The sequence below is a fragment of the Panulirus ornatus genome, chromosome 50, assembly GCF_036320965.1.
Source record: "Panulirus ornatus isolate Po-2019 chromosome 50, ASM3632096v1, whole genome shotgun sequence".
In the NCBI taxonomy this organism is placed as follows: domain Eukaryota; kingdom Metazoa; phylum Arthropoda; class Malacostraca; order Decapoda; family Palinuridae; genus Panulirus; species Panulirus ornatus.
The window spans coordinates 10,445,698-10,457,926 of record NC_092273.1 but is presented as its reverse complement, the minus strand read 5'-3'; the positions used below and the strand labels follow the sequence as shown (position 1 = coordinate 10,457,926).

Sequence of the window (12,229 nt, the reverse complement as noted above, 5' to 3'; positions counted from 1 at the left end):
AAGCTCTCTCATCCACAACAGACTGCATACTTGCCCCTTTTTCCAAAACTATTGCATTCACCTCCCTAACAACCCCATCCATAAACAAATTAAACAACCATGGAGACATCACACACCCCTGCTGCAAACCTACATTCACTGAGAACCAATCACTTTCCTCTCTTCCTACATGTACACATGCCTTACATCCTCGATAAAAACTTTTCACTGCTCTTAACAACTTGCCTCCCACACCATATATTCTTAATACCTTCCACAGAGCATCTCTATTAACTCTATCATATGCCTTCTCCAGATCCATAAATGCTACATACAAATCCATTTGCTTTTCTAAGTATTTCTCACATACATTCTTCAAAGCAAACACCTGATCCACACATCCTCTACTCCTTCTGAAACCACACTGCTCTTCCCCAATCTGATGCTCTGTAAATGCCTTCACCCTCTCAATCAATACCCTCCCATATAATTTCCCAGGAATACTCAACAAACTTATACCTCTGTAATTTGAGCACTCACCTTTGTCCCCTTTGCCTTTGTACAATGGCACTATGCAAGCATTCCGCCAATCCTCAGGCACCTCACCATAAATCATACATACATTAAATAACCTCACCAACCAGTCAACAGTACAGTCACCCCAATTTTTCAATAAATTCCACTGCAATACCATCCAAACCCGCTGCCATGCCGGCTTTCATCTTCTGCGAAGCTTTCACTACCTCTTCTCTGTTTACCAAATCATTTTCCCTAACCCTCTCACTTTGCACACCACCTCGACCAAAACACCCTATATCTGCCACTCTATCATCAAACACATTCAACAAACCTTCAAAATACTCATTCCATCTCCTTCTCACATCATCACTACTTGTTATCACCTCCCCATTTGCGCCCTTCACTGAAGTTCCCATTTGCTCCCTTGTCTTACGCACTTTATTTACCTCCTTCCAGAACATCTTTTTATTCTCCCTAAAATTTAATGATACTCTCTCACCCCAACTCTCATTTGCCCTCTTTTTCACCTCTTGCACCTTTCTCTTGACCTCCTGTCTCTTTCTTTTATACATCTCCCACTCAATTGCATTTTTTTCCCTGCAAAAATCGTCCAAATGCCTCTCTCTTCACTTTCACTAATAATCTTACTTCTTCATCCCACCACTCACTACTCTTTCTAATCAACCCACCTCCCACTCTTCTCATGCCACAAGCATCTTTTGTGCAATCCATCACTGATTCCCTAAATACATCCCATTCCTCCCCCACTCCCCTTACTTCCATTGTTCTCACCTTTTTCCATTCTGTACTCAGTCTCTCCTGGTACTTCCTCACACAAGTCTCCTTCCCAAGCTCACTTACTCTCACTACCCTCTTCACCCCAACATTCACTCTTCTTTTCTGAAAACCCATACAAATCTTCACCTTAGCCTCCACATGTATAGGTATGTATATGTGTGTGTGTGTGGGTGTTTATGTATATATATGTGTATGTGGGTGGGTTGGGCCATTCTTCCGTCTGTTTCCTTGTGCTACCTCGCTAATTCGGGAGACAGCAACAAAGTATAATTAAAAAAATATGTAATATATATATTTTGTTTTGTTTTTTGTTTTTTTGTTCTTACAAAACCCATCCTGGGACCCCTTTGGCATCACATTTCTATAGGTCCAGTATAGATTTAGGAGACTCAGACCCTCTAACTCACTTGATGTTGAGCCCGATTAGGATATCTTCAATAATGCATTGAAATGCAGATGACAGTTTGGAGTTTCCATTGTTTTTCTGTGTGGCAACAATTAAGAGAACTGCAATATGTTAAAAGTAATTTTCCTTATAGGTTAACATGTGTCCTGTTTGATATCTGTGATAGCCAAGTTAGCACAAAGAATGCATCAACATTTTTGAAGAAGGTTAGGCAGTTGGTTGCCAAAATGTTTTTAAGATGCAGCATTTCTCTTTGATATCAAGAAAGTTTGTATGATTTAGATAAGTAGACATATAGAGCACTAATAGTATTTTTAATGTACTTGGCGTAGAATCACGTGTTATGACTATTGGTTCTGCTCGGTCTTTGCTCAGCATGACGTGCAAACCATCATGCCTAAATAAACCAGAAGTCAGAGCCACATAGTGAACTATCCATCACTGTTGCCTCTTCAAGCCAACCACTACATACCAACATCTTATTACCTCCTCTCATCCCAGCCTCTACCTCCCCAATACCCCAACCCCTTCCTTCTCCTACACCATGGCCTCTACTTCAATAATGCTGCTAGTGCACTCCATCTGTCCAGACACAAAAAATTATTGTATTGCAGTTTTGCTAAAGAAAGTTTCAGATTCCAACAAGTAAGAAAGTAACATGATTCTAACATACCAACATGTGGGTTTGTCGAAGATGTTATTTCACAGGCTCTACTCCATTATTCAGTTTCTGAGTCAGTATTTGGATATATTCAGAGGAGGAAATTGTCACTGTATACTGTTTAACAAATGATGAAAAAAGTGAAAATGGATTCACCCTTAACAGGTGGTTGCAAGAAAATCAGGCTACCATTGTATTTTCAGAGGCCATGAAAAAAGAATAATCTGTTAAAGTCATTTCATATTCCTTTAAGATTAAAAAGATACATGCAGAAACACGAAGAAATAATCTTTATTCACTTTTGTTCTGCCATGGTGGAATGTTGATTTGTTAGGTACAAAAAACGTTTTATGGTTTTAGGGATTTCTTTTTGTTTGGGCCTTATGCAAATTATAGAGAAATGAATATACTGACCTTTCAACCTCAGTTGCCAGTTTATTGGATAAAGAGGTCTGAGAAGTGTTTTTGATATGTTACAAGAAGTCAGTCAAAATAGTGTTTGGGTAAAGTGATTATTAATTACTTCATTAAGGTCCACTGTATGTATTTTGTATTGCCTTCATAGGACAGGACTGAAAGCAGAACTATGTTTAAGCATGGATAGAAATTTGTATTATGAAACAAATTTTGCTATATAGGAAAGTTTAACAATTATATTTCATGTCAGAGACTTTTATATTGAAAACAGTTTTCTAACCTTACAAGGAATATCTCTAGAGTGTAAATATATATCTTTTAAAGTTCTTAAACATATGTATGATATATGTTGTAATGGAAAGTTATTGTATCATGCACTCTATCTTGAAAATTTCTCTCTTAGCATCAACTATGCCGAAGAAGTTATGGTTAAAGGGGATATATACGTCAGACCAGATTGCACAACTTATCCTGTGAATCTCAGATGCAAGTAAGTGAGCATTTGGTAATTATTATTTTCATAGTTTTTATTGCTAGAAAGGGGCTCTGCAGGTATTTCCAGCGTGAGAATCTTGGTTGAGTATATGTAGCAAAACAATTGTATTGATATAATGAAATTCATTTTTGGAACATGGTAATTTCTATTTTTTATTTATCTATCTATATCTGTTTATTCTATTTTTTATCTATCTATCTATTCTATCTATCTATCTATCTATCTATTCTATCTATCTATCTATTCTATTTTTTATCTATTTATCTATCTATCTATCTATCTATATCTTTGTTGCCCATTCCCTCCAAGAAGTCCCTCAAGAGGGTGGCCATGGCAAAAGTCTCCATAACTGGTGAACTCTGGTGTTACGTCATAGCTTTTAGTTCCCCACCCTTAGCAGGTTACTGGCAGAGGGCCTAATGTTCCTACCTACTAATTCTTTGAAGTGCTCCTGTTTAATGTTCCTACCTGCTGCTTCTATCCATTGCTCCTACCATTTTGCCAAAAGGAAGGGTTAGGATAAAGTGCACACTGCTTATCACAAGTGTTAAGGAGAGATTGTATGTTTGTAGGCAGAATGCCAGTAGTCCATGTGTGGGTGATACAGAAAGAAATGACAGTTACTGCTGCATTGGGTCAGAGGAGTGCAAATTAACAACCACTGAGGTGCTGGCTCACTAAGCAGCCTTCACTATCCTTCCTAATACCCTGGTGGGTAATACTAATAATATACCTCCTTGCTTGGTGGCAGCTTACCAGCAGTAACCTACTCTCTATTTTTTGTGCATTGATTAAATTTCCATCATCCCAGAGTGATTGATAAAGTAGGCTTATGGGGAACTTTTGAGGAAGAGAAGTATGGCATTTAGGGTAAAAGGTAAGCCTGCTGTGACAGTTGTTTTACACTTCATAGGAATGTGTTTCAAATGGGACATAGTAAGAGGATTGTTATGTAAAGGAAGCAGAGAACTTATTTGTACTGTTTAATTTTAATGCGAGGGAGGCATGTAAGGACGGGGATTAGCAAAGGCTCTTTTACCATGGCCACCCCCTCTTATGAGTTCATGGAGGGAATGGGCATCAGGGATATAGGAAGATAGATAGATTGGTCTTTAACTACAGTTCATGTGTAAAGAGTGATGCTTGACAGTAGGATACTGTAACCATGAGTTTCCATTTTCTTTTTTTTTTTTTTTTTGCTTTGTCGCTGTCTCCCGCGTTTGCGAGGTAGCGCAAGGAAACAGACGAAAGAAATGGCCCAACCCACCCCCATACACATGTATATACATACGTCCACACACGCAAATATACATACCTACACAGCTTTCCATGGTTTACCTCAGACGCTTCACATGCCCTAATTCAATCCACTGACAGCACGTCAACCCCGGTATACCACATCGATCCAATTCACTCTATATCTTGCCCTCCTTTCACCCTCCTGCATGTTCAGGCCCCGATCACACAAAATCTTTTTCACTCCATCTTTCCACCTCCAAGTTGGTCTCCCACTTCTCCTCGTTCCCCCCACCTCTGACACATATATCCTCTTGGTCAATCTTTCCTCACTCATTCTCTCCATGTGCCCAAACCATTTCAAAACACCCTCTTCTGCTCTCTCAACCACGCTCTTTTTATTTCCACACATCTCTCTTACCCTTACGTTACTTACTCGATCAAACCACCTCACACCACACATTGTCCTCAAATATCTCATTTCCAGCACATCCATCCTCCTGCGCACAACTCTATCCATAGCCCACGCCTCGCAACCATACAACATTGTTGGAACCACTATTCCTTCAAACATACCCATTTTTGCTTTCCGAGATAATGTTCTCGACTTTCACACATTCTTCAAGGCTCCCAGAATTTTCGCCCCCTCCCCCACCCTATGATCCACTTCCGCTTCCATGTTTCCATCCGCTGCCAGATCCACTCCCAGATATCTAAAACACTTTACTTCATCCAGTTTTTCTCCATTCAAACTTACCTCCCAATTGACTTGACCCTCAACCCTACTGTACCTGATAACCTTGCTCTTATTTACATTTACTCTTAACTTTCTTCTTTCACACACTTTACCAAACTGTCACCAGCTTCTGCAGTTTCTCACATGAATGAGCCACCAGCGCTGTATCATCAGCGAACAACAACTAACTCACTTCCCAAGCTCTCTCATCCCCAACAGACTTCATACTTGCCCCTCTTTCCAAAACTCTTGCATTCACCTCCCTAACAACCCCATCCATAAATGAGTTTCCATATTGATGCAAATTATGTTTCAGAGATGGTACTGTATATGAAGCTCAGCATGTGATAGTGACTTCTTCCATAGGGTACTTGAAGGCACACCCAGAACTCTTTATTCCATCTCTGCCTAAAAGGCTTCAAAAGGCGAGTGGCATTTCTTTTCTTTGTTTTATTATACGCTGATTAGTATTACTTTAGCTTTCTCCATTAGAACAATGTACATTGTTCATTTGTTATTCATTAATAAGTAAAGATGTGTTACTGTAATAAATTGTTTATCAATCAATGTAACCCTCATGTAGAATGCAGTACATGGGCAATAAAATAACTCATATATGTAATGGTATAATGATCTCATAGAGAGCTGTTTTCCTTAGTGCTCTATTTTTCAGGAATGTATCCTGAGTGCTAAATAGGGCATTAGTGTATTTGATACATTACTGTCAATAACCAAGAAGCAATTGCACAATTATGAAATGTTGCTTTTGTTGTCAAATTAGATTATATGCTTGTAGTTTGCATTATAAGTGTAGAAATAGAATTTGAGGTTGTGTCTTGGATATCATCAATATACACATAAATTATATGTAGAATATAGGAATCAAGAAAAGATGGAAATATGAAATAGAAGTATTATCATTATGATGCTTTAAAGGAGTATGAAATCAAGAAGGAATGCAATAAAAGAGTAGACAAAGAAATGGACCATTTTGTAGAAATAAAGATTACTGAACATGTAAGATTGCTTCACTAATTGTATTTAGAGGAAAGCATAGAAGGATAGAGAGAAGTACAAGTAGTGGGTGGCAGTTATAGAAAGAAAGAGAAACAGTTTCATCTGATGGGTAATGATACTCTTGAAAAGGTACGGTTGACAAAGGAGAAATGCACTGTAAACTTGGCCAAAGAAGATAATGAACTTTGGACAGAAAGGCAATGCCATGATTTCCCTCACGTTTACTGATATTATATGAAAGCACGGTCAACCATTTATTTTGTTACATCACTTAAATGTATACAGTTCTTCAGTGTCTACAACCTGTTTAGATGACTTGTTTCTTCTATCCAGCAGGCCATTACCTCAGTGGGATATGGTACTATTGATAAGATATTCTTGGAGTATGAAGATGCCTGGTGGTCTGAGGACTGTGAAGGAATTCATCTGGTGTGGACTGAAGATATTCCTGACTTTGAACGTAGATTTCCTCATACAAAGCTTTTTGGTGGTAAAACTGAGCTGGTATGGATATTTTTTGTATATATGTATATATATATATATATGTATGCATTGCATTTGACAGCTAGAGACTGAGTGTGAACGAATGTGGCCTTTGTTGTCTTTTCCTAGCATTACCTTGCTCGCGCACTGGGGGAGGGGGTGCCATTTCATGTGTGTTGGGGTGTTGAAGGGAATGGATGAAGGCAGCAAGTATGGATATGTACATGTGTATATATGTGTATGTCTTTGTATGTATATGTTTGTATACGTTGAAATGTATAGGTATGTATATGTGTGTGTGTGTGGGCATTTATGTATATACATGTGTATGTGGGTGGGTTGGGCCATTCTTTCATCTGTTTCCTTGTGCTACCTCGCTAATGCGGGAGACAGCGACTAATTATAATAGAATAGAAAGTTGAATTTATTTTAGATATTATATGTTTCACATGAAGATCAGTGTAAAAGAAGAATCATTTCAATGAGAACACTTTGAAGTTGCTTCCTCACCTTATACTAACAACTTGAGTAACTTGGATTTGAAGCTGTGGACTGTTTAAAGGTCTCTTTGTTTTTGTTTGCATAATGTTTTATTTATCATTGCTTTGTTTAAGAGGATAGATACAAGAACATGTCAAAAAAATTTCATGTTGGTTACATTAGTGAGGTTTCACATTTGTCTATCTATCTTTGACATCTGTTCTTCCCTGGAACTCCCTCAAGGGGTAGCCACAGCAGTAGAGTCTCCATAGCAAGTGAACTCCAGTGCTGCTTCCTAACCATTAGTGCCTCACCTTTAATAGGCACTAGCAGAGGGACAACTCTAGCAGTGTTTGCAGAGGCTCCTACCTAATGTTCTAACTGACTACTTCTACCTTATGCTCCTGCACAACATTCCTACTTGTTACTATCAAATGTTTCACACAGCACCTGTTGATTATTGTAAGAGAGACTTGGTGAAGAATGACATGAATGTAAATGATACAAGAAAAGTGGGAGAGGATTGGGAGGTATTTAGAGAATCACTGTTTGCTTGTATGATTGAAATATGTGATCTTTGTTCGTTGGGATGTGGTGGAATGAGGAAACTAATTGATAGTCAAAAAGAAGGGGGAATGTCTTGGTGGTTTGTGCTGAGAAAGAATGAGAGCAATAGCTGATGGGTCAGTCAGGCTATTTTCTGTTTGTATAGCCTAGATTTAGGTATCTTAACAAATGGCAAGGGAACAGAGGTGAATGCACTAATTACAGAAATATCAGTCCGTTAGGTATACCTGATTAGATGTGTGTGACAGTGGCGATTGAGAGGCATGTGGCATTAATAGAACAACTGACTTGGAATAACAATAGGCTTTTTAAGACATTTGTGGGTGTGTGGATCATTTTTTTGCTTTGAAGAATTTGTGTGAGAAATGCGAGAGAGAGTGAATTGTATGAGTCATGAATGAATATGAAGGAAGTATATGATAGGGTTGCTAGATGCTTTATGGAAGGTGCTTTAAATTTATAGCATAACTTGAAAGTTACTGGATGCATTGGGGAGTTCTAATAAGGAGAATAAGGCATTTGTGAGATTAGTGAGAAGGTAGGGAGATTGGCTCCCATTGAAGGTGAATATGTGTCAAGGATATACGGTTAGAATGTGGTTGCTAAATCTGTTTACAGATGGGATGGTGATGGAGGTAAATGCAAGCATCTTAGAATAAGGGATGGTTCTCCATAATACTGGGGCATGGGGCATGGGAAGCAAATTTATTACTGTTTGTAGATAACATGACTCAGATAGCAGATTCTAGAGAGAAACTCCAAGAACTGGTGACGTGACAGAATTTTGGAGAGTCAGTGAGGTGCAGCAAAAGTGGAGAGAGAGAGAGAGAGAGAGAGAGAGGAAGGGGGGTGAGAGACCTGATTGTTTGAATGTACTATAATTTTGATTGGAGAGGACCTGAAGGACCTTTGCATACTTAGCATTAGACTTGACAGAGGATGGAACTACAGGGTCTAAAGTGAGTTGTAGGTCATTCTGGATGCATTGAGGAATGCATGAAAAGAGAGGTCATTGTCTGCAAGTACAAAGATGGGTATGTTTAAAATCTTAATCCCAGTAATATTGCATGGATATAAGTCTTAAGCTTTGAACACAAAGTAAAGAGAGAGGATGGATGTAATTACTCAGTTTTACTGTAAGGGGAGAGATTTTTACTATCTTAGGACACCATCTCTTGAATTTTCTTTACCATCAAGTAGCTTTTTATATTTTTTTATTGCTGGCATTCACAGGTTCATCACTAAGTGTATTCCACCTATTTATCAAAAACACCTGTACAATAAAACACTGCTTCATCATGTCCTTTTTAACAAGCTTCTTACCTAGCATCTTGTCATACTTTGTCATAGTATATGCTGAAGAACTGTTTAACGTTGATGTCATCCATCTTATGTTAAAACTTAAAGTCCGTAATCATATCCTTCATTTCCCGTCTCTCCTGTGCAGTAGGCAAAAGCCTTTGGATGATGTGTGGTGTGGGACAGGTTGATCATGCAGAGAATGAAATTGTAAGAGTAGTAAGTGCAGTCTAACTGAGAGGACCAGGTTGTGTTGAAATGGTTCAGACTTGGAGTGGATGACTGAAGAAAAATTGATTAGGAGGATCTATGCATCAGAGGTGAAGGGAGCAAGGGGGAGGAGGAGACCAAGAAGGAGTGATTACTGTTTGTGGCTACTAATTGTGTTTTATTAGGAGAGAGTTTGAAACTCATGTTGCCCCTTCTTATTAATTTTGTGTATATGTACCATGTCTTTACTTCTATGTATGTGTGTGCTAAGCTGGGCACACACACACACACACACACACACACACACACGCACTAGCCAATGCTGTGTGGGTTGCTGTGGGTCTGATCCCAGGTGGCCTGTTCCTCGATGATAGTCAATAATGCTAACACTGCATCATGGAGGTTTTAGGGTATTGGGATTTAAACTTTCAGGATTGCAAGAGCCATGCATTGGGGAGATTGAATTTGATCAATGTTGTTTGTGGAGGTTGATATGATGTCAATGGGGGTGAAACAGGGCAAATAAAGTGGTCATGGATTAATCTGTAGGCCTTATCAGTGGATGGTACGATGTATTTTTAGTACACTGTACATGACAGTGTGTAAATGAGGCTGTTGTTCATTTGTTCCAAATGATGACCTTGCTAAGACAGGAGAGGCAATTTGGAATAAAAAATCAAAAGATAATTCCCATTTTCATAAAAGTATGCATGTGAAATTTATCTTACAAATGTGTGTGTTGAGGATGTGTATTGAATGATTAGTAATCATTTTAGTGTTTCAAGGGATCATGCTAATGTATTATCCTCACTTTGGAGGTTATCACTAGACATAAGCCATATTACAACATAAGCCAAATTACAATTTTTAGGAGGTACCATATATCTGACAATGAAAAATGTGAGCTCTATAGTGTTTGAAGAGTTAGGAATGGACTCGGCAGATGCATTTCTGCTTAGAATATAGAAAATGGTATTTACTGTTTAGTAAGATTTGATGCTTAAATGAAATTATAAAGACTCTGCTGAAGTTTTCATATATTTCACAGACTGGTTCTAGTTGATGCAACTAATTTTTTATCATTTTTCTATTATTGTTGTTCCACTACTGTCTCAAATTCCAAAAACAGATGAATGAATACTGGATGCGAGCCATATCAGGTTTTGATCCAGTTTTTAGCCAAAAAGCAATGCTTTGTGGTTGGATTGGTGGACCTGAAGCAGAGTACATGGAAGAGTTGAGTGAGCTCACGGTTGGCCAAGCATGCACTAATCTTCTGAGACACTTCACAGGCAGAAAAGATATTCCTTACCCCAAAAAAGTATATAGGTAAGTTTTAAATCATTGTGAATATGGGATTTCTATATTTAAATCAAGTTTCCATTCATACTGCAACCAACATCATTACAGATATGAAGAGGGATATCATTGTTAATAATCCAAGTTTTACATTAAAATCTCATTTTTTATAGTGTACATAATTTTAACAGCAAAGCTGAAGAGATGATGTACCTTTCTATATTTGTTATTTATCAATCATTCACCCATCTTTCCATTTATCTGGGATTTTTTTGAAGTTAGAATTGATAAGCAAAACTGAAAGCCAATAAACCTTGGAAAATGTATTATGGTATGGAGTTTCCTTGTCTAGGAGATTTCAGATTTCTTCAAATGTTGCTATTGTGCTCATGATTAAGGTTACTGAAAATAATGATTATGGATGTAATACATGAAAGTGCACTTGGTATTTACTGTGTTCTATTTTCCCTGTGGTAATGAAAAAAAGAATATATTTTATATTCATTTATAAATTTTACTTAATCGCTGCTTCCCGCATCAGCGAGGTAGTGCCAGGAAACAGACGAAGAATGGCTTATCCACTCATATATACATAAATGCATATATATATATATATATATATATATATATATATATATATATATATATATTTTTTTTTTTTTTGCTTTGTTGCTGTCTCCCGCGTTTGCGAGGTAGCGCAAGGAAACAGACGAAAGAAATGGCCCAACCCACCCCCATACACATGTATATGCATACGTCCACACACGCAAATATACATACCTACACAGCTTTCCATGGTTTACCCCAGACGCTTCACATGGCTTGATTCAATCCACTGACAGCACGTCAACCCCGGTATACCACATCGCTCCAATTCACTCTATTCCTTGCCCTCCTTTCACCCTCCTGCATGTTCAGGCCCCGATCACACAAAATCTTTTTCACTCCATCTTTCCACCTCCAATTTGGTCTCCCTCTTCTCCTCGTTCCCTCCACCTCCGACACATATATCCTCTTGGTCAATCTTTCCTCACTCATTCTCTCCATGTGACCAAACCATTTCAAAACACCCTCTTCTGCTCTCTCAACCACGCTCTTTTTATTTCCACACATCTCTCTTACCCGTACGTTACTTACTCGATCAAACCACCTCACACCACACATTGTCCTCAAACATCTCATTTCCAGCACATCCATCCTCCTGCGCACAACTCTATCCATAGTCCACGCCTCGCAACCATACAACATTGTTGGAACCACTATTCCTTCAAACATACCCATTTTTGCTTTCCGAGATAATGTTCTCGACTTCCACACATTCTTCAAGGCTCCCAGAATTTTCGCCCCCTCCCCCACCCTATGATCCACTTCCGCTTCCATGTTTCCATCCGCTGCCAGATCCACTCCCAGATATCTAAAACACTTCACTTCCTCCAGTTTTTCTCCATTCAAACTCACCTCCCAATTGACTTGACCCTCAACCCTACTGTACCTAATAACCTTGCTCTTATTCACATTTACTCTTAACTTTCTTCTTTCACACTCTTTACCAAACTCAGTCACCAGCTTCTGCAGTTTCTCACATGAATCAGCCACCAGCGCTGTATCATCAGCGAACAACAACTG

The 12,229-nt window shown here is 38.5% G+C and overlaps 1 protein-coding gene across 7 annotated transcripts in view; it reads left to right on the top strand.

The window, feature by feature from the left end:
* LOC139764588 (uncharacterized) overlaps window positions 1-12,229 on the top strand; it is an 86,423-nt gene that overhangs the window by 68,400 nt on the left and 5,794 nt on the right. For all 7 annotated transcript variants that reach the window (XM_071691423.1, XM_071691420.1, XM_071691422.1 and 4 more), the window contains exons 15-18: window positions 3,184-3,270; window positions 5,565-5,673; window positions 6,602-6,769; window positions 10,434-10,633. In XM_071691423.1, the coding sequence (XP_071547524.1) occupies window positions 3,184-3,270; window positions 5,565-5,673; window positions 6,602-6,769; window positions 10,434-10,633 (564 nt within the window). The remainder of the gene's footprint in view (window positions 1-3,183; window positions 3,271-5,564; window positions 5,674-6,601; window positions 6,770-10,433; window positions 10,634-12,229) is intronic.